This window comes from Dermacentor silvarum, chromosome 1 (genome assembly GCF_013339745.2).
Source record: "Dermacentor silvarum isolate Dsil-2018 chromosome 1, BIME_Dsil_1.4, whole genome shotgun sequence".
NCBI classification, from domain to species: Eukaryota; Metazoa; Arthropoda; class Arachnida; order Ixodida; family Ixodidae; genus Dermacentor; species Dermacentor silvarum.
Genome location: NC_051154.1, coordinates 378,313,905 through 378,336,143, shown reverse-complemented (window position 1 = coordinate 378,336,143; position 22,239 = coordinate 378,313,905). Strand labels below are relative to the sequence as shown.

At 49.6% G+C, this 22,239-nt stretch overlaps 1 protein-coding gene across 1 annotated transcript in view; it reads right to left on the bottom strand.

Moving 5' to 3' along the window:
* The window catches only part of LOC119437482 (hatching enzyme 1.2), a 94,176-nt gene that overhangs the window by 10,419 nt on the left and 61,518 nt on the right, over positions 1-22,239 (bottom strand). Inside the window, exons 3-4 of the mRNA XM_037704493.2 lie at positions 8,090-8,204; positions 2,818-2,932 (exon numbers count right to left, since the gene is read on the bottom strand). Of these exons, the coding sequence (XP_037560421.1) occupies positions 2,818-2,932; positions 8,090-8,204 (230 nt within the window). The remainder of the gene's footprint in view (positions 1-2,817; positions 2,933-8,089; positions 8,205-22,239) is intronic.

Sequence of the window (22,239 nt, the reverse complement as noted above, 5' to 3'; positions counted from 1 at the left end):
AGATTCAAGCTGTAATACCCGCTAAATCACCACGTAAAATTACTGCCTAATTACTGCGCTATCTCTTTCTATTCCCCCTTTCCCTTGCTCCTATTGCAGGGTAGCAAACCGGACGCTCATCTGGTTGACTTCCCTGCCTTTCCTCTCCTCTCTCTCTCTCTACTACAACAACGTCCTACAACTACAACGTCCGCATGTTACGGTTTAAAGCGATGACAACGCTTACGTGTTTCTGACGCCTCTTCTTGGAGCTATCCGGGAACGTCAGCTGAGATGCCTGGTACCCCCGTAACAAATATTCTATAGGCCGTTTTTGACAGACTGGCACCACATTATTTACCTTACGCGCAGTAATTGATGAGCATGTGAAAGTGAGGGAGCTACGCATGAATAGCTCTTCCCGCTAATCCACTCGCTCGCTCGTGCTCAAATTTCTGGCACAGGTGATCTGGCGTTTGGGCGCAGTAATTCCCGGCTAATTCTTACGTGAGAAATACGCGTCGTCTGTTGCGATGCTGGAGCAAATATTTTGGTAGCAACGGAAGGTGTGGCCGTTTGCTACTTATGGCAAAACACGACACGAGGTGTTTCGTCGTAACAGTGACAGACGGGGCCCCCCACTGAGACAATTATTTTTCTCTTTCCTCCTTTACAATCACCATATATGTAGAGCAAACGCGCCTTCTTCCGATGTGCGAGAGGCCGTGGGGGAGGGGGGGAAGGGGGAGGGAAGGGAGGCGACGTTTAGCTGCGGCACCAAGTGCCTATTTATATCAGAGGCTCCGGCAACAGTCACCAACGCCGCAGGCATTTTGAGCGAACGCGGGCAAAATGCCGACGGCGTCGACAACAGTTCGGCGCGTTGCCGGTGCTGCTGCATGTCCAAGTTTATACAGCTGATAAAGCTAATATCATTACTCCGTATATCTCTCTACAAATTTGCTATCGCAATTGATGCTTCACCTTTCAGGTGAAACTGCGACAACTTTTATGGCAAACTCCGAGGCCAAGCGCATGCACACTGGGCGAAAGCTAGTGCCGGCGCAGATGTGCGCTCGCTTCACCCGACACAGACACGGCTCCGCCGAGCACCCGCCAGCTGCGCGCTACTGCGCATGCGCCATGACGTCATCCCGGCGTGTCGTCTGCTGCGCGCCGCCCGTACTCTTTGTTTCGGTGGTGTTGGTCAAGGCAACATGGGCATGGCACGGAGAGGAGGCGAGGCACACGCCGCTCCGCGAGGTGGTTGTTAGGCAACGCAGTGACGTCATAGCTTGTCATAGCGAGTTTTTTGCGGCAGCAGGCGGCATTTTTATTGCGATAGCAATTATATGGACACTCAAAAGCAGATTTCTGCCGTCGCCGTCGCCGTCGCCGTCGCCGTGAGGTTCCGTATGACGTCATTTGGAGATGAAATCGTCGCCGCGCGCCGAACGCTGTATGTGCGAGTGAAAGGGCGCGAGGGGCGCGTCTTTCACGGGGAGTGAACGCACGGCGGAGAACAAACGCGCGTTCTGCGCCGTGCTCGCTTAAGGGCTGCAGAAGTAGGCGTCTCTTTTCTCCTTTACAATCACCATATATGCAGAGCAAACGCGCCTTCTTCGGACGCGCGAGAGGCCGTGGGGGAGGGGGAGGGAAGGGAGGCGACGTTTAGCTGCGGCACCAAGTGCCTATTTATATCAGAGGCTCCAGCAACAGTCACCAACGCCGCACGCATTTTGAGCTAACGCGGGCAAAACGCCGATGGCGTCGACAACAGTTCTGCGTGTTGTTGCTACCAAAGCCGCTCACCTTACTTCGTATGACATTGCTGTGTTGCTATCGCATTCATTGCTTCGCCCTTAGGGCGAAACTGTGACATTTTTTTTGTATCCCACAGGACCGAAGACAACGCGTATAATTGAGGACGAAGCAGGCAAGTGGTGCGTCCAAGCATTTATTCAGATGAACTATTTCATTTGTCATAGCGTGCCGTTTATGCGGGCTTGTTCTGACCGTGTTATCAGTCTATGTGTTCTCTTTCGTCTATTTACACTGCTAAAGACAGACTGTCGTCAAGAGAGAGAGAGAGAGAAATGATGCATAGAAAGGCAGGTAGAATAACCACAGGTAATTCCAGTTGGCTACCCTGCACGGGGGGAAGGAGCTGGGGTATAAAAAGAGAACGAGAGCGAAAGCGAAGAGAAAGAGAGAAAGAAGTCCGAGCACAAACAAACCGCGTACGCTATAGAGCGGTAGGGGGCGGCGTTCTTGAAGCCTATATGGTGAAGGCCAGTAGACCACAGGAATCTTATAGCAACGCGAATCAGGCCTTCTGCACGGATGTTCTTCGGGAGCAATGGCCTAGAGCCCCCAGTTGTGATAGTGGACGATTGTCAAATTGCCCGGTCCATCACTTTGCACATCACTTGCCCCTAGGCACTATATCGCGGGCAGACACTGATAATGCGTGCGAGCGTCTCATCACAGCTGCATGTGTCGCACGTGGGGTCAAAACGTGTACAAGGATGTGCGTAGTGCTCGGTCATCCGTGAAATCCGTGTTTCGTGTAATGTGAACAAAACACGTCGTAGTTCTAGAGAACACACATGTTGCTAGATGGTTTCCACGGATGGAGCCATCTAAATATAGAAAAGTATCTGCTGTATTAGGCGCCACCTTGCTTACGACGTCGATATAGAAGTATATAAAAAATCTAATTGCATCGGCATCGTAGCGCTATTTATATACCAGACATGTACATCATGCTTTTAGGTATCTAAAATGAGCGCGTTGGCTTATATTCCAGGGCCCAGGAATATCAAACCGCACACGCACCTTCTGTATGCTATAGAGACGAAGTTCTCCTGGTCGCTGTGGGTCTGAAACCTGACGCACGTTTTTTTCTGGATGAGCTGCATGGCTTCTTCGATAACCGCCTTGGCCTCATCATCTGAAAAAAAAGGAACATTAAAAAAAAGAATGGTCATTGTTGGTGCCCTGTGCTATAGGAAGACTGTTGTGATACCAGATGATCACGGAACACTTATCTCGACAACCAAACAACCTGCCGCTGCATTTTGCATGCACACGCCTTTCTCTCTCTCTCTCTCTCTCTCTCGTTTTAAGATTTCTAGCAGCTGTACCCCCAAAAAGCACGTCGAGGAGACACAACCTAGCACATTGTTTTGTTATTGCAGTCAGAGATCAGCGATATTAATGTAGGATACTGTGCTATTGATGACTGCAACGGTGGCAATGGCAGAGAAATGAAACTACAGATGCATAAAAGTGGCAAGTCTCGCAAAGAAAGCGTTATTAGGTTACGGTAACTGAAGCAAGACACAAATATTCTATAAGTAAACATAAGGAAACCGGAAATAATGCAAACGGAGTGACAAAAATAGGGTGACTAAACAATTGACGAGAAGAAAATTGGGTGGTATATCTCTATAGAGGAAGGATGGTGTGTGGACTAGAAACCCGAGCAGGAATGAAGCCGCCCACTTCCAGCTACTCCGTTACTCTCTGAAGGCTCATCATGATTTCGCGACCTTTTGAAGGAGATTATTCTCTCCTTATTACATTTCAATCTAAATGTCAGGATAACTAGAAGACCCTCCTTATTTCATCCCCACGATAGAGCACATTACCAGAAACGACCACGGTTACCTTAGAGCTAACCAGACCTCGAGCTCGGGGTGACATTTGTTTCTTTGCGCCTTCTCTCACCGCTCTCTCTTTCTCTCTCTCGGCACTGTACCACAACGAATTGGGTGAATGACGCTGTTAAGATCCCCATCGGAAGATCGGTGAAGATATCTGTGAGTTAATAATCCGAACAGGGGAATTGGTTCAAACCGGCGAATACAAAATATCAGCGTAGTCGGCTGCATGGGTCGTCAAGCAGTCATTGGTGTCATCTTAATATATTTCGGATACCGACTTCAAACCAGAAGAGTCCCATTGTTCACAATAGTGGAGAAAAAAGTTGCACTAGGTCCAGATGAAGGGACATTCGCCTCAATCGTCAGTTGGAGAGAGAAAGGGAGGCCGGCCTTGCTGGACATTTACAACACAAGCTCGAGTAATCCAGTAATCCAGCTCGATGAGTAGATTTGCCTTATATGCCGGCTATCCTTGAAATTTATGTTGTTATTAAAAAAGAACACCTCCACATATGCAATATTATGATAAGTGTCTCACCGTTATTATGTGGAGAAGGGGCTTGATGGCGCTACGGCGAAGCCATCTAATCTTACATGAAATTGCCCCACATGCGAAATTCAATACAAAAGCATATCTCCCACGACACATAAATAAACTAATTATTAATCCATCGACCTCAAGCGGAACTGGTTTATACAAATAAATCTCTGTACAGGGCCTGCTGAGTGCTGCTGTGGCCATGAACTCGAAAACGTTTGCCACGTTTTTCTCGAAGCTTGCGGGGAAACCAGGAAAACTGTACGAGCCAGCCCTTACAATGCACATAATAGTTGTACCTTGGTCAGCGAGTCGCCCGAAGCAAAATGCAAACACCTTGTTAAAATACTTTTTTGCAGACACAGGGTTCGCCCCGCCGTGGTGTCGTAGCAACTTTGGCGTTGCGCCGCTAAGCCCGAGGGCGCAAGATCGAATCCCCGGTCGCGGCTGCCGCATTTCCATGGAAGCGAAATGCAAAAATGCACCCGTGTCCAGTGCATTCAGTGCACGTTAAGGAACCCCTTGTGGTCAAGATTATCCGGAGCCGCCCACTACGGCGTGCCTCATAATCATATTTTGGTTTTGGCACGTAAAACCCCAGAATTTAATAATTTAACTTTTTAACGCAGGGTCTGGCCAGTGCTTGCGATAAGCGGAGCGGTAGAGTGATAAATGAAGTTGTGCTCGCTACTACGAATCGAGTGACCTTGTGAACTGTGCATGGCATTTGGAACTGCCACACATGGTAGTACATTCAGAACTCCTGCGCCAATGGTTAAAGAATGCGAAGTGTATACCGCATTTCGGCAGTGGTGAGGAAGTAAGTTAGACGTAGATTAAACTCCCCTCCTTCGTGGCATCCTTTTAATCTTTAGTAGTGTCTTCATTATCACTTTTCACTTCTTGTATATTTTAAGATTACGTTATTTCTTTAGTTTTCTTGTGCAATATATATATATATATATATATATATATATATGTTGTGAGCGCATTTTGCGCATATCGTCGTTGTCATCTGTACATACGACTCATCATCATCTTTTGTCTCGTGCCGTGCTTCGTCTCTGACTCGGGCGACTGCTCGGAAGGCATCGCATCGGTCGACGTCTCACAAGTGGTGGAGCGTGCTTCGATTCCCACGTCCTCTTACTTTCCCGATTCCCCTGGAGCTCCGGTCCGGTCGTCGTTTGCTCTCGCCTACCAGGGTGATGGCAGAAACCAACCCATCCACCAGTGCTGCTACCACCTCTGCTCAGCCAGCTGGGCCTACCTGGACGGTGAACACCACACACCGCGATCCTCCCGTCTTTGCCGGCCTCCGCGGCGACGACGTATACGATTGGCTCGATCACTACAACAGAGCCAGCGACGCCAACCATTGGGATGACACGCACAAATTGCGGTATGTCTCCTTTTACCTAACCGAAGTTGCGAAGACGTGGTTTTTTAACCACGAAAGTGACTTTTCGGACTGGCCATCGTTCACCCAGCAATTTCGCCAGATATTCGGCATGTCGTCTGGACGCTCCGAAATCGCGAAACAGAGGCTGGCAACGCGCGTACAAGACCAGGACGAGTCCTATACATCCTACATTGAGGACGTCCTCGCTCTCTGCCGCCGCGCACAGAGTGACATGGCGGAAGCTGACCGCGTTCGCCACATACTGAAGGGCATCAACACAGTCGCCTTTAATGCCCTCGTCATGCAGAGCCCAAACTGCGTTGGTGATATTATCACAGCATGCCGACGTCTAGACACGCTCCGGTCTATTCGCCTGCCACGCGCCTCTTGCGACCCTCGTCTCAACGGTGATGCTGAGTTGCGAGCCCTGATACGCACGCTCATCAGGGAGGAACTTCACGGACATCTTTCGGGACCTGCGACGCTTGCGACCGTTCGCCCCGCTCCTTCTGGACTGAGTGACATCATCAAGGACAAACTGGCGTCGATGACAAACGCCCAAATGGACAAGTCTACTGGACCATGTCGTCCAAGTTATGCTGAAATTGCCTCCCGGCCTCCTTCGGCTGTTCAGTCTCCACCTGCCGAAGCTTACCGCGACCCCCTAGCCTCGCTGGCAGCGAATACTCCTGCGCAGCCGTACTACTCTCCGTGGCGGTCGTCGCGCCCGGTTTGTTTCTACTGCGGTATTCGCGGCCACATTTCTCGCTACTGCCGTCGGCATCAGCAGGATGAAAGGCGGGGCTATGCTACCTTTGAGCGAGACAGCGCACCTAGGTTTGATTACTACGTTCCGGGGCGTCACCCAGGTGAAAGGCGAGGTTACGCCAACTTTGAGCGAGACAGGACACCAGGGCCAGATTCCTACGTTCCCGGACCGTACACAACCTCCTCTGGTCGCTCTCCTTCACCTTCCCAGGACATGGCTCGAGCACCCCGCTCGCCCCGACGTCGCTCTCCTTCACCTTACCGCCGTTCCTCATCACCCTTGCACGCTGCTTCCCATGTTGTGGACACCCGCTCGGAAAACTAGAGGCTGCAGTTTTCGGAGGAGAAACTGCATCGTGTCGGACTATCCCAATTCCTCCTGCTCGCCCCGCCAATTTGCTCTCGGTTTGTGTGGAAGGTGTTTCCGTCGACGCCCTTGTAGATACGCTCACAATATATATATATATATATATATATATATATATATATATATATAGAGGCTGAAGTACTTCCTACATCTATTTCTTCACAACAACCGATCCATAATAAAACAGAAAGAACCACTGTTACTGCATTTCTTGTATTCGACAGATATTTTACTCTGTAATTTGGCCGGCGGTACTCGTGGAAACACCTCAAACCGCTCACCTACTCGCAATGGTGGCTCAAACTCCTCCGCTATGGTACTATACTCTCGAGCAATTTTTTTCTGTCTAGCAGTCAAATCTACGAAGATCGATTTCACGTATAGAAGCACCTCTGTAAATAGTTCAGTAGTGTAAATCGCGTTTTATAGCGTGAAAATAAGAAAACGTAACTTTTTTTTATTTTATTGACCGCATTACTTCAAAAGATACCTATATTCGCGTGAACCTCCCTGCCTTTCCCACCCCGTTTCTCTCTCTCTCTCTCTCTCTCTCTCTCTCTATATATATATATATATATATATATATATATATATATATTCGCGTATTATTATTCAAGTTTTACTTTATTTTTTAGTTTCCTTATTTGATTTTTGACAGATGTGAGCTAGCAAAATATTTAGCGCATCTGTGTATTTTGTTGGCTATAGCGCACTGCACCGGTGATTACTTGCCGTATATGCTGGGCCGCCGTACATGCGCCTTTAAAGTCAGAAGAGGTCGCGCGCGAGTAAACAGCCCATACAGAGAGGATGAGGACGAATTGCAAAGCACTGCAAAATGCGCCAAAGTGCTACTATTCTTTCTTTCTGTCTCGTCCTTGTGCGCGCTGTACGTAGAAATTCGTGAATCTCCAACTTGCCCAAGCCTCCACTCCAGCATAAATTATAGTTTCGTTTTCTTTATAACGTCGCCGACTCGAGTGCATGCCAACAGTTGACTTTCTCTCTTTTTTCTTTTTTCTCCCCTTCCCCCAAGCAGGGTAGCCAACCAGTGTCAGTCCTGGTTGACTTCCTTGACTTCCGTGACTGTCCTTCAGTGCAGAAGCATTGACTGACTGTCCTCCATTGACTGTCCTAGAATGCAGAAGGGTTGCTGTGAAACAGCTGCGAGGTTTGTACAGCATATCTGTGCCGTACAGATCATCCAGCGAATGAAAATTAACTCCGTAGCTTCCACCGCTGTACAGCTAGCCCGTCTGAAAGTATAGAAAAGGTCCGCAGCCTGCAACGTAGGCTTCCTATTGGAGCACGCCTCCCTTCCAGCGGCTATAGATATACGGGAAGGCATGAGTGATGCTGTCACTTACCGAAGGCAATATCACTCTCATTCTCAGAATCAGCCTCGTATTTGTAGAACACAACTCCATCTGGCCAGGTCAGCGTCCTGTCATGTACGACAGCATAGGTGGTGAATCGCTGCTTCTGAAAACATAGTACAAAATATTTTTTCGTCAGTACTCGAATATATACAATCAGACGCGAGATCACTAGCGTGTAAGTTTGGGTGAGTTGGTGTTCGACTTGCGTATCCTTAACATTAGCGCAATAAACAATGAGTGAAGGCAAAAAAATTTAAAAAAAATTGAAAAACAGGAAGATAATTTTTGTCTTTCGTTTTTTTTTTGCTTCACACATTGTAAACTACGCTAATTAATGTCAAGGATACGCCAAGATAACTATTTCAGCGCTTCTATGAGGTTCTATATTTCATATACAGCTAGGTCTGGAGGTGAGGGGGCAGATGTCAAAAGAGCTGTGTTTCCAGGCTAATACTCCACCGCACAGATGAACAGAAACGACAACTAACAATGTCATGCTTTATATAGATATGCTCTGCATCGGCCAGCACAGGTGCACTACACAAGCAACGTCATACACGGGAGCAAAATGCAATAAAAAAGTAAAATAAATGTTGTAGCTATAGGGGTGTGCGAATAATCGAAACTTTCGAATAACGAATCGAATAGTGTCCTATTTGATTCGGTCTTCAAATTGAATAGTCACTATTCGTAAATGTGCTCGTGGTGAGCACGTAAATTGGTGCTCGAATTTACGTGCTCGAATACTTTCGAATATTTCATAACGTCAGCTGCGCCCAAATAAACATAGAATTGAAGCAAAAGTACGGTCAATTTTCACCCCCACATTCATATTATAGACATAAAACACGAAAACTTGCGTAATGGAGCAGGCTACGTCCAATAGGTAGCCATACTTTACAGGCTGCACAGCGATCATTCGCACTCTCTGAAAAGCTCTATTCATGCGCAGAAACTACTTGTTTGCTCCTAATGCTTCATTTGTGCTTTTAATTCTTTAGCTGAACGCTTGCACTGTTGTCTGCGTTTTCGCTTTGTTTCGTTGCAATCTCTGGGAGCTGCCGCTCCCTCGTTGCGGCAATGGACGAAGATACTTCCGAGGACCTTCCTGGCGCGCAGCCGTCAGGTCGGCTTACGTCCAGGAAACGCGGGAGCCAGTCAAGTGACACAGACAGCAGGCCACCGAGTTGTACTCGGACAGCTACGATTACTCGGATGACGACTTCAAGGTTGTCATGAGCCGAAAGTCAAAAACAAGACTGCTGCGGGCGTCATCACCGGCAAGTGTCTCCACCGTGAGGGATACACCACAGCACTGGCCGCACACTGTGCTCTTCTTGCCCGTGGACCCCACGACCAATCTGCGGCTCCTGAACAGGCAGGTTCTTTCAACGTTACTCGAGGGTATTGCGCCGAATGAGATTAAGGATGTGAGAGTCAACTCAAGGAAGAATGTCATGGCTGTAGACGTTTTCCATGGTAGCGCACTACAAAGCCTTCGGAATGTCACAGAAATTGACAAAGTACAAGTGCGACCACAGATTGCTACTGGTGGTAACGGCACTGTTGGCGTCATTTATGACGTCGACATTTTCACTTCGAGCGACGACTTGCCAATATTAATAAGCCAGCAACTGAAGGCACGCTCATCGCTCCTCTTACCAGACTCGGAAACACACGCTGCGTTAAGCTTGTGTTTGAGGGAGATTGCCTTCCCTCTCACGTCAAAGTTGGTCATGTCCGCCATCCAGTTCGACCATACATACCGAATTCCTTGCAATGTCACAAGTGCTTCAAGATTGACCACATAAAAAGCGTTTGTGCAAACAATGCCGTGTGCCCACGGTGCGCTGAGTCCCATTTGGAAGACGCCTGCCGCGCGACCGTCCTGAATTGCGGCGGTTTCCACGAAGCCTCATTGAAGGACTGCCCGCGGGTGCGGAAGGAATTCGCAGTCCTAAAGCGCATGGTTCGGGATCATTCCACACAACGCGAGGCTGCCGCTACACTTAGACGGTGACGGTATCGCCCCCGAAAAGCGCAACGTAAAACCGCACAAAGCAACGCAACGTCTTTCGCCAAAACGGCTGCTCCATAAACGAGGAACGCCAACATGAAAGATGCCGTGCAAGCGAAGAAAATGTCAAGAGTCGATGATCCCGAAGAGTGGCCCTCACTTCCAAGTGCACAGCCTGCCATGGATACAACTCGAATGCCACCCCTCCATCGACACCCTCACCAACCACTGCTCCAACGACGACTGATGGTCGCCAAGTTATAATTTTTATTTCGTGATACTGTCAATCCCATCAGGGATTTTTACAGGAGTGGGTTACAAGGGTTTGTTACATTGTGGAACAGGCATTCACATAAGTATACAATAGGGTAACTACATAGAATATGGTAAATGTAATTAACCTATGATAACAGCAGTGAGTAGGGCAAAATGACAACACATAATCAACTTATTTCAGTTACATACTATGTACTGCAAAAAAAGAAAAAGCACATGAGATATACAAATCGATAACATCATCCACAATATCACATCCCAGGTTTACAATTTACCTGGTAAGTAAAACAATGATAAATACAATAATGATAGAATCACTTACTCGTTGCTGACAGCACAGTTTGGCCAGCAAGTTCAACAAATTTGTCAACGGTAGGCTGTGCGACCACCGTCGGTGCTAAAGCATTCCAGTCACGAACAGCTCGCGCGAAGAACGAATAACTAAACCCTATTGGTTCATGTATCGGGTTGACGTCAAACACCCCTTTCCAAGCGTTGAGGTCTCATAATGGCCGAGCACCAGGCCGGGAGCGCGCTTGTACCGATTTTACCGGTAGGTACCCGGCCGCAGCACTTGCCTCCCACAGCCGCGGCGGATGCTCGTCTACAAGGCCGCCTGTAGTTGGACAAGAGGCGCCTAGAGACAAGAGCTGAGATTTCTATTGGGCCCTCTTTCGAGATGGGGACCCCCACGACAGCCGAGCACCAGGCCAGGGAACATCTATACCCATTAGAAAAACTGGTGGGTTCCCGGCGGCACCGGGATTTGAACTCCGTACCTCCCGCATGCGAGGCGGATGCTCTACCGCTAGGCCATTGCTGCAGTTTGTGCAATAATGTTGCGGTCACTGATGGATGATATACGAGTTCTACTCAGCAACATGAAAACCCCGTCAGCGCAGAGCGCGCTACAGGTGGTGGACTCCCTGGGTCCAGTGCTTGCGGCCAAGGGGTAAAGCAATGGCCCACCAGAAGTCATCGTTCAGAGAGGAGGTCTAGAATGCATCTGTCTTTCAATGGAACGCCAGAGGACTTAAGTCGCGCATGTCCAACTTTCGACAGTTTATATTCGTAAATCAGTTTCCCATTATTGTCATTTGTGAGCCAAACCTGTCATATCCCATCAGACTGTCCGGGTATGAGTGCATTACGTCCTCCACCCAGGGGCAATGCAGCAAGGTTATTGTGTTCATGCGCCGTGACTTGACATATGTTCATCATCCAGTGCCACCTGACAATGAAAACCAGTAAGTGTGTTTTACTGTGAAGAAGAGCAAGGTCACCTTCACAATTCTGGGAGCCTACTTATCACCATCAAGTCGTCTAAACTGCGAGGGCTTACGGGAAATTTTTTCAACGACTCCACAGCCATACAGCCATGGGTTATCACTGGGGAGTTCAATGTCCACCATTACCTCTGGGGGAGCTTCAAGATTAACTCGAGGGGCAGAAGATTGGTGTCGATTGCTTCTGAACGACAACTTTGCTTGTTAAATGACGGAAGCCCCACCTATCTGCGAGGAACCGCGTATAGTAGCTGTCTCGACCTCAGCTTTGTTTCGCGCTCTTTTAACAGAAGAGTTAAATGGTTCTCGGACTTGGAAATGCGGGGAAGTGACCACATTCCAACTTATCTCACGATTGAGGGGCTGACTAGCTCCAAGTGCTCCGGTGCCGTCCAATCCATCGACTGGCCGAAATTTAAATCAATCCTGGAAGACCGCTGTCGAGACGAGATGCCATCCAGCCTAGCGAACGCAATAAAAGGTGCCTTACAGGTTGCCACACATTCGACTTTGAAAAGCTCCAAACGCACCGAATTCGACATCGAGCTAGAGAAACTTCGCGCACTTCGATGCCGTGCGGAACGAAGATATAGGCGCACAAAGTCCATTCATGATTTGAGATTGGCCAGACGCACACACAAGAAAATACAGCGTCGAATGAATAAGCTGGCTTCACAACGATGGGCGTCTTTCTGCGAGTCTGTGGGTCCTCGAAAGCCTTTGTCTCTTATATGAAGAACTGTTCGGGGCCTCCGTGCAACCCCTGGACGGCGCCACCTATTTAATTCTCTCGCCCTTTACCTACAATGCAGCGAGATTGAAGTCGTAGAATCCTTCTGTAGGAGGATTGCCGGTATCCTGTATGGTAATCCTGTATAGAAAAAAATTCAGTTAAGCGAGAATAAAAAGAAAATGCAGAAATTTGATAACTCAAGAAGCGCAAGCTCATAAGAAAGGTCTTATTAAGGCCTATTTTGGGGCTAGCTTCATAGTCGCAAATCAACACAACAGAGCAATCACCACACAAAAGCAAAATGTCCAACTTGTAATGTTCTTTTGCTTCTTTCATAGTTTTTTTAGCTATGCATGCAGCGCTTTTATCTCACAACATTATGGAACGACGCAAGTACTGAAAACCAGATTTTTCTGTCTGCCATAAAACTTGAAATTGCTACAATCGACGTGACATGTCGCGTTGTTGAAATTTTGCCAGTTGCATAGAACTTCGCCCCTTCTACAAGTGACGAGTGTACTGCTTATCTCCAAGAGATAATGTGGCAAATCCTACGGCTAGTGCAAACCGTTACTTCGGAGCTGCTGCGTCGTCGGAGTTATTTGATTATGGTCGCGTCACGCAAGCTTCGAGCTAAATCGGCCTTTGAATTTTAGTGAACTCGACGCATTAAACAGGAAAGCCAGAAATCTACGCAAATCGACACACTACACTGAGGAAAGTGCGTAACACACCAGAAATTTTTTTTTTCAAAATATAATCGTCGTTTGACAAACTGGAACTACGAAACGAAATGAATTAATCACGCAAAGCCCACGAAAGAAATTTAAAAAAAGGCACATTTCATGGTTAGAACGCTACACGCGATTACCAGCGCCGCTATAAAACGCAAGCCCTAACGAAAATTCGCGCATGAAGTTTCAACAAATGGACACCTGACTACGCAAGAAAAAAAGATCGCCTGCAATCATACAATTGGGGGAAAGCTAAATGGAGCTACGCCTGCAGTTATAACTACTTCACACACCAAAACTTCCAATGCGCGTGTTCGCATTAGTACTACACGTTCAGATATTTAAATCACCGACATTCGTTATCTGCTGGCTCATAATAATGTAATAGTAGTAATTAAGCATTTAGTAAGCGTAGCGTATAGGAAGTAAAAATTGACCTACCAAATAGGCACAGGTTCGCAGCTCTACAGCACGCACTCCTGGGCCTGCCGATCCAGCGCACATGACGGCCCGCCGCCGCTGATCGCCCGTGTGGCCGTTGTACTCGCACGAGTTGTCAAAGTTGCACTGCTTTCTTGCAATTTCCGGCAACAACGGTGGATTTGAACATCACTGACATCACCGAGAGCGTTCACCGACGTGGCCAGATCACTTCACAACACGAACACATTCGCAAAACGTCGCCGGTACAAAGATATGACGATAATTACCGCCGCAAACAAACGCCTCGTATACGCCGGCATGCGCCATGTTCTCGCTCCTTCCCGGTCCTGTCGGCGCAGCCTTTCCTCCTCCTCCGCCATGAAAGCAAAGCGGAGGCGTCGACTTGTTTCTCTTCGTCCTCTCTTTTTGCCTTTCGCTTTACTTTCTCCCTCAAAGCATTACCCTCACTGCTCCTTACAGCTTTTGCTTTGTAACGCTCTCTCAACGCTTCGGCGCGCTTTTTGCGCGCCAAATTTGCAAGGCTGCATATAAGCGTTGCGTCCGCTCGGGGCCGCATATAGCGGGCCTAGCCTGCCGCCTGCAGCCATTGTCACGCATAATATTGCTTGAAAGTCCGTTTATATGCCGCTGGAACGAAAATGTACCGCATATGTGCCGGACATTATACGGTACTTGACTAAGAGTGTAGCCGCGAAATGCACTCGCTCAAAGTGCACTTTACTTTGCCCGTGTGGCAGGGGTATTACGCGAACACGGTCGACACAGTCAGCATAGAGAAAGGAATTCAACAAGAGGGGACACTCCCATAGGGCCCAGCGGCCGAATTGACTGCAGCGTGCCAAGCGGTCGGTGTCAATCACTTACATCCCTTCCGGTTTCGGTTTTGAGCGCGCGTATTTTGAACGCAAGCTAGCACGCCGGCTGCGCCCCCCCCCCCCCACTCTTTTTTTTTTTTTTGCTCTTCGTGCAGAGTCGGTTTATTATTTAGTAAAAATGATTGCGAACGATCTCCTAAAGTCCCATCGAATCTGTGCCACGTGCAATTTCACAAAGTAGACGCAAGACCTTTTGTGAAATGAGGAAATTTTTATTTTGCTCTATATAAAAGCTCGTTCCGCGCTTTTTGTGCGTTCATCCAACGTTGTGACACCAGCAGGTAAGGCAGTAGTTCCTGTATGAAGCTCCACCGGATGCCACCAGCTGAAAAAAAAGTAAATTACAAGCATGTTACATTTGCAAGCACGTAACAGCATGTTACAAGCATGAGACATTTTGGTATTTAGACATAGGAATACTGCGTGTAGAGGCGAAACGTGCGAAAGCGGTGAATGGGCGGCATTAAAAACAAACGCAATTCGCTTTTACGTACATGGCGTAGAAAATACCCGACTCATCCCAAACGTATATGAAAACATCTGATTTCCAAGCGTTCCCCCGTTTCCGGGCATTATTTCCTGCAGTTTGGCAGCACAAATACACGAGCGACTTCGCGTTTCCAAAACTTGGCCTCGGGCGACGCGACGGTACGCTACATACATAGAGACGGACGCAACAGGCTCTCAAGACAAATGCGTGGGTGCAATGCCTTTTTTCAGTCCTTTAGAAGACGTAATTTTCGAATTACAAGTTTCTGATATGTTCGCCGTTCGCGCGTTCTGCCGGCGCCAGCAGCACACCCCATGTTATCACTCTTGGCAATCGCCCATCGCGTTTTCTACAGGCGTGAGTACCGAAAGAAGGTATATGTTGTTGCGGAGCCACAAAAAATGTCACAGACTTGTCCCTCTAAGATTCATTACACGCCAAACTAACTTTATCACCACGGCCAAGCAGCTTATCGCTAACTGCGTCACAGCGCGCTGTGCGGCCAGCGTGCCTCAAAAGTACCCCAGAAAGTAACGAAATTACTTTTCAGTAATGTCTGGCGTCAGAGAAAGCGGCACAAACTTCTCCTATAGCAAGATGCACTAGACTGCACACCACGGCTGAGTTCTCGCTAACTGCGACACGGCGCCCTGTGCTGCTCAAAAACCGAAATAAGTTACAATAGTCCCATAGGAAGCGTCGGAAACATGTCTCAGCACGATTCATTAACTCAAATTAACTGCGCCAGGATGGCCGAGCTGTTTTTCGCTAACTGCGTCTGAAGTCTCGGTCCCGTGCCGTAAGCCTAATTGCGTCGTAGACTGTGAAACAAGATTTCTCACCTTGCCGTAGTCCAATAGTGCAGTGGTGTCTTGTGCTTGTGCAGAAGGAACGCAAGAATACGCCGAGAGCCCAATAAACCAGGTTACATTTAAGGCAGAAGGAACGCAAGAATACGCCGAGAGCCCAATAAACCAGGTTACATTTAAAAAAGAAAAAAAGGAGACAGACGGGTCGCCGCTCGCGAGCGCTCAAACGCGCGCGCAGCCATCCTCGCTGGCTTCGGGGGAGTGTCTGGCGCGTCATTGACCTGTGGCTAGGTAAGGCAAGGAAAATAAGTCGCAAAGCTTAAGTTCATTTATACGCAAAACGTTTTAGTTTTCGCGGCAACGAATTAAAAAAATAAATGAATGCCTGTTAACTAAAGTTCACTTTCTTTTTTTTCGATGCTCGCGGCATGCAGCTAACGTTCGGTGTCAAAAGTATAGCGTGACGTATGGTGACGTGTTTCCTGTTGCCAGTTTTTGCTGAGTGTCCCCTCTTGTTGAATTTCTTTCTCTATGCAGTCAGCTTGAATCCGAAGTGGGAAAGGAGGGCTTTAGCGGCAACCCTCCTCCTCCCGGCTGCACCCATCTCCGTCTACCTTCTTACCTCATCAGTGACGTCACGGAGGCACTGCTTTGTTCGAGTAGGATATCCGGCAGCCGCCAGTGGGGGAAGCGGCGCTGCCACCGCGTATCGGCTAAAGCCCCTATATATAAAAAGTTGCGCCATTCTTAGATCTTGCCGCCACCGCGCTCCCCCCGGCGTTTCCTCCTCGCCTCCTCCTGTCGCCCCAGCCTCCTCTGCTCCGCCATTGGTCAATCCATGTCACGTGGAAGCACGCGTTGCGGTTTTGTATATATTTTTTTTTTCGTTCCAGCGCATTCCGACCGCCATTCTCGGGCCTGTGCGACGACAGTGTTGTACGCACGAACGGGTCAAACGTGTTAGGGATAAGAACTTCGTTGGGATGGCATGCTGCTGCGCCTTAAGTTACCGCAACCGTCAAGGCGAGGGCAATAGGCTTTTTTTTTTTTTTGGTTACCATCCGGCGAGCGCAATCGCTTGCTGTACACTTGGTATTTGCGCCCTCTCGCATCGTCGCGTTGCTACGCGACGATGCGAGGGCGCGATCAAACGCGAGGGTGCGATCAAAGTTTTCCGCGGATTTCCTCTGGTACGGCGTTAGCTGTCGTCTGCCACGGCTGGCCCGACGTAGGCGGCGCCACTGTCGATATCGCGCCTCGATCGCGCTGGCCGCGCCGAGCGCGACAGTGGAACGGAGGAGGAGGGAAGTGGTTGCCGCTACTTTTTATATATAGGGGTTTTAGTATCGGCATGGGGCCGAGCGTCCCATGGGAGGTATAGGCAGTTTCCGGCCCCTGCTTGCCGTCTCGAGAAGTGAACGTTCGGACAGCCGAGGCGGTTCGTGTTGGCGAAGTAACTTCCTTCGCCTCTCCGCCCGTGCAGTGCAGCGCTACCGTGTAACTGCGACAGCTGCTTTCGGCACCTGTTGCACCGGAAGGCAGCCTGGCGTCCATTCTCAGTCTTCCTGTTCAATGTGACCACTTCGCCTTCGCAGGTTGGTAGGTCCGGTTTGAATCCCAGGTATAGTTGCAGGTGTCCCAGTACTCCGTTGATGCTGCCGGACCTGGCCTGACGCTGGGGCGCGGAGTACTCACAGCGCTTGAAGCCGGAGAGAGCCGAAGCGATCGCACGAACTCTTCCTCTGCAGCCTAGTCACACCAATCTGTGCTCGAAAAGCATAATTTTCCCGCGACTCTGTCTCCGCGGACGAGGGTATTCGCCTAACTCGTCACACAGCCAGCGCACTGACGTTTTGGAAAGTCGAAAATGACGCGGAAATTCTACGTCCGTCATGTAGGTGAACGGGTCCAGACGGTTATATTGACGCTTGCTTCCGCTGGATACGATGATGCAGGCTGCTGCGGCCGCCGCCACGTTCCCGGGTTCAACTCGAGGGGGGTTTCGCGATGTACGAGTTACGCACGAGTTCGCCTGTCAATCTAAACCATAGATCACGCCCGGCGCGAGGCATGTAACTCTTGGGCGCGCACACACCCCGGTTGGGCCACGTCCAACTTATTTTTCAGCAACAGCGACGCGGTGCTGAGCTGAGAGCCATCAACAATCCAACAGTCTTGACCGCCGAGATAAAACACGCACAACGCACTGTTATCGTTGATATACTGAGCACCACTATCAAAAACAAAGTGTCGACTTTCGTTGGCTTATGCATATATCTTTCTGGGCTGTGACGGCCCTACAACAAGGTTCATTGCCTGCATTGTGGCGACGTAGCGCACAACAAATTATCGCCACGTCACTGTAGCTTCTTGCTAGATGGTTGATGCGCCGTGGTGGACGGCTATGCTGCGGAGTGCGTAGTGTTTTCCAACGACAACGTATCGCACTGTCGTTTGAGATGGCTTCTCTGTCATCGGTGATGTATCGGAGCTGCAGTGTCGCAAACACGGTCAGCGTCGAGATCGCTCTATTTTCTAGACCGTGTGACGACATTTCTTCATTACAAGCACTGTACACTAAACAGTTGCAACACCTTCCTCCGTTCGAAGTCTAATTTCATAAGTGCACACAAGAGCCCTCACCTATAAAAATGCGATTGCCGCTGTGTCGTTACGATATCCATCTGCGATCGCTGTTAGCTCAGCAGCAAAGGCAATCGGCAAGCACTTTGAAGTGCACAACACACTCAAACTCTGCGTACATATGCACGGAGGCACCTTCACTGGGCAAGCGATGACAAGCGATGAATTGTGTCGCTGGGCGGCTAGCACCCTCTTCTTGGCAACGCATCGCGGAGGCTTCGCGTACGCAGATAAACTGGTACATTTTCACTGTGCAGGGTCACTACGGACCCTAAATTACCGTACAGCCATTTAGCAGCGACAGCCGTTGCTCCCGTCTCTATGGCTAAAGTTTCGTTTTTCGTTGGTAAAGCGGTGGCCTTAGTAGCCTCAGTGAAGCGCCTGCGGTATGAACTCCCTACTGCGACTGCCTACCGTATGAACTCCCTCGTGCGTGCGACCCTCTTCAATGCATCCGCCTGTAAGGTTTGGCCTCACTGTCGCCACTCACGGCAAAAAGTTCAAAATTCAATAATTCGCTCAATCTCCGTTTGTCATCAGAAAATTGTAGCATTCAAAACGAAAAACAGATACTTTAATAAAATGTTCGGTATTTTATATGTTGTATTGTAACATGTCCGATTTAGGCAAAGTATAGGTTCAAGAATGCACCGCATGTGCCCTGTTGGCATTCAACGCAGGATAGAAAGATAATGCTCGAAAGAGGAGGCAGGCCCTTGACGTGCCCGAGAAAGGCGTGGCAAGCGGCCCACGGCAAGTGTGCAGATAAACAGAGGGACAGTCACGGTATTGATAAATTGCGATAATACGTTGATAATGTTCGTGCGATAATACGCGGCCCTGGCGCGTTTCGTTGCGGAGTCTTCTGTGCTTGAAACGCGGAAGTACTGTGCCGCGTAGGGTGCGCTGATGTTGTCATACGCGGCTTTATCTCGACATTTCTTTTTGCCTGCGGTTTTCGCGCGTTCCTTGCTATCTCCGTTCACTGACTGTCATCAAGCAAACCCGGGTAAAACTCTCGTGAACGAGAAACCCGAGTTTCTCGTTCACGAGAGCTTTACCCAGGTGTGCTATGCAGCATGCGCCGAGTTTCTCGTTCACGAGAGTTGTACGCGCGTTTGCTCGATGGCAGTCAGTGAACGGAGATAGCCAGGAACGCGCAAAAATAGCAGGCAAAAAGAAATGTCGAGATAAAGCCGCGTATGACAACATGAGCGCACCCTGCGTGGTACAGTTCTTCCGCACTTCAAGCACAGAGGACTGCGCAACAAAACGCGTCAGCGCCGCGTATTGTTATCAACGTATTATCGCAATTTAACAATACCGTCACTGTTCCGCTGTCTATATGTACACTTGCCGTGAGCCGCTTGCCACGCCTTTCTCGGGCGCTTCGAGGGCGTGCCTCCTCTTTCGAGCATTATCGTTCTATCCTCCGTCGAATGCAAACAGGGCACATGCGGTGCATTCTTGCACCTACACTTTCCCTCAATCGAATACATTGAAATACAGCAAATAAAATAACAAACATTTTATTTCTTAAAGTATCGGTTTTTCGTTTTGAATGCTATGAATTTGTGATGACAAACGGACATCGAATGAGTTATTAAATTTTGCACTTTTTTACCGCGAGTGGCGACAGTGAGGCGAAAGCTTACATGCGGATACATTCTAGAGGGTCTCCCGCACGAGGGAGTTCATACGGGGAGCAGTCGCCAGGGGCGCTGCAGTGCTATTCTCGATAAAGTCGATGCGATAATGAGGCATAAAGTCAGTCATGACAATGATCTGTCAATTCCCTGTCTATTAGGGGAATGGCAACGCTGCGCTGCGGCATGGCTGTTCACAGCAGGTGCTTTCACTGAGGCGGCTATTAAGGCCGCCGCTTTACCAACTGAAATGACACTCTAGCCATAGATACGGGGCAACGACTGTCACCGAAAAATTGCTGTGCGGTATTGTAGGGTCCGTAGTGACGCAGCACAGTGAAAATGCACCAGTTTATCTGGGTGCGCGAATTCTCCGCGATGCATTGCGAAGAAGAGCGTGCTGCCCAGCGACACAATTCATCGCTTGTCACCACTTGCCCAGTGAAGGTGCCTCCGTGCGCATGTACGCAGAATTTGAGTGTGTTGTTCACTCCAATGTGCTTGCCGATTGCCTCTGCTGCTGAGCTAGCAGCGATCGCAGATGGATATCGTAACGACAGCGCAGTTATCGCACTTTGGCGGGTGAGGGCTCTTGTGTGCAGTTAGGAAATTAGACTTCGAACGCAGGAAGGTGTTGCAATTGTTTAGTGTGCCGTGCTTGTGATGAAGGAATGCCATCGCACTGGGTGCGTTTGCGCTGACCGCTGACCGTGTTTGCGACACTGCGGGTCCGATACATCACTGATGACAGAGCAGCCATCTCAAATGACAGCTGCGATACGTTGTCGTTGAAAAATACTACGCACTGCTCAGGGTCGTCGTCCACCGCGGCGCATCGACGCCTTGCAAGCAGCTGCAGTGACCTGCCCATAATTATTTGCTGTGCGCTACATCGCCACAATGCAGGCAATTAACCGTGTTGTGGGGCCATCATAGCTCAATAAGATATATGCATACGCCCGCGAAAGTCGACGCTTTTTTTTATAGTGGTGCTCAGTACATCACCGACGACAGTGCATCGGGCGCACTTATTTCGTCGGTCAAGATTGGTAATGCCTCTCAGTTCCGCACCACGTCGCTGTTGCCGAAAATAGGTTGGGCGTGGCCCAACCGTGGTGGGCGTGCACAAGAGTTACATGCCTCGCGCGGGGCGTGACCTATGGTTTTGATTGACAGGCGAACTCGGGCCAAACTCGTACATCGCAAAACCCCCCTCGAGTTGAACTCGTGAACATGGCGGCGGCAGCAGCAGCCTGTGTCATCGCATCCAGCGGCAGTAAGCGTCAATATGACAATCTGGACCCGTTCACCTGCATGACCGACGTAGAGTTTCGCGTCATTTTTGCCCTTCCAAAACGTCAGTGCGCTGGCTGTGTGAGGAGTTAGGCGAAGGCCGTCGTCTGCGGAGACAGCGTGGCGGGCAAATTGTGTTTTCCGAGCGCAGAGTAGTGTGACTAGGCTGCGGAGGAAAAGTTCGTGCGATCGCTTCAGCTCTCTCCTGTTTCAAGCACTGCTCGTCCACCATGCCCCAGGCCAAGTCCGGCGTCGTCATCGGAGTACTGGGGCACCTGCGAGCCCCTGGGGTTAGACCAGGACAAACCAACCTGCGCAGGCGAAGAGGTCACATTATACTGGAAGGCTCAGAATGGACGCCGGGCTGCCTTCCGGTGCCACAGTTGCCGAAATCAGTTTTCGCCGTTACACGGTACCGCTGCACTGCACGGGCAGAGAGGCGAAGGAAGTTACTTCGCCAACACGGACCACCTCGGCCGTCCGAACGACCACCTCTCCAGGCGGCAAATAATTTGGCTCACGTACTGCGTAAGCCAAAGCGTAGAGATATGGCTGTTGAAGGAGATCTCCGGCGACTTGTTTCCTCTATCGGAGCACGCCATCACCGACTAGAGGAACTACCCCCGTAAGTTCGCGAGGGACGAGCTGCTGGCGCAACCCCCACTCGGTGTCCCCGGGGAAAAAGCGCAAATTGACGAGTGCCTTCTTCGCGACGAGCCATAGTACAAAAGTACAATCGAGGCCGCCTAATGTCGAGCGACAACTTTCCGCTGAGCCGCCAAAATTACGGCGGTGTTAAAGATGGTGGCCCATGGGTCTTCGGCATGTTCTGCGCGACCAGAGGGGTGCTGCTACTTTCAAGGTCGACCGACGAAAGGCGGCGACGCTAGGC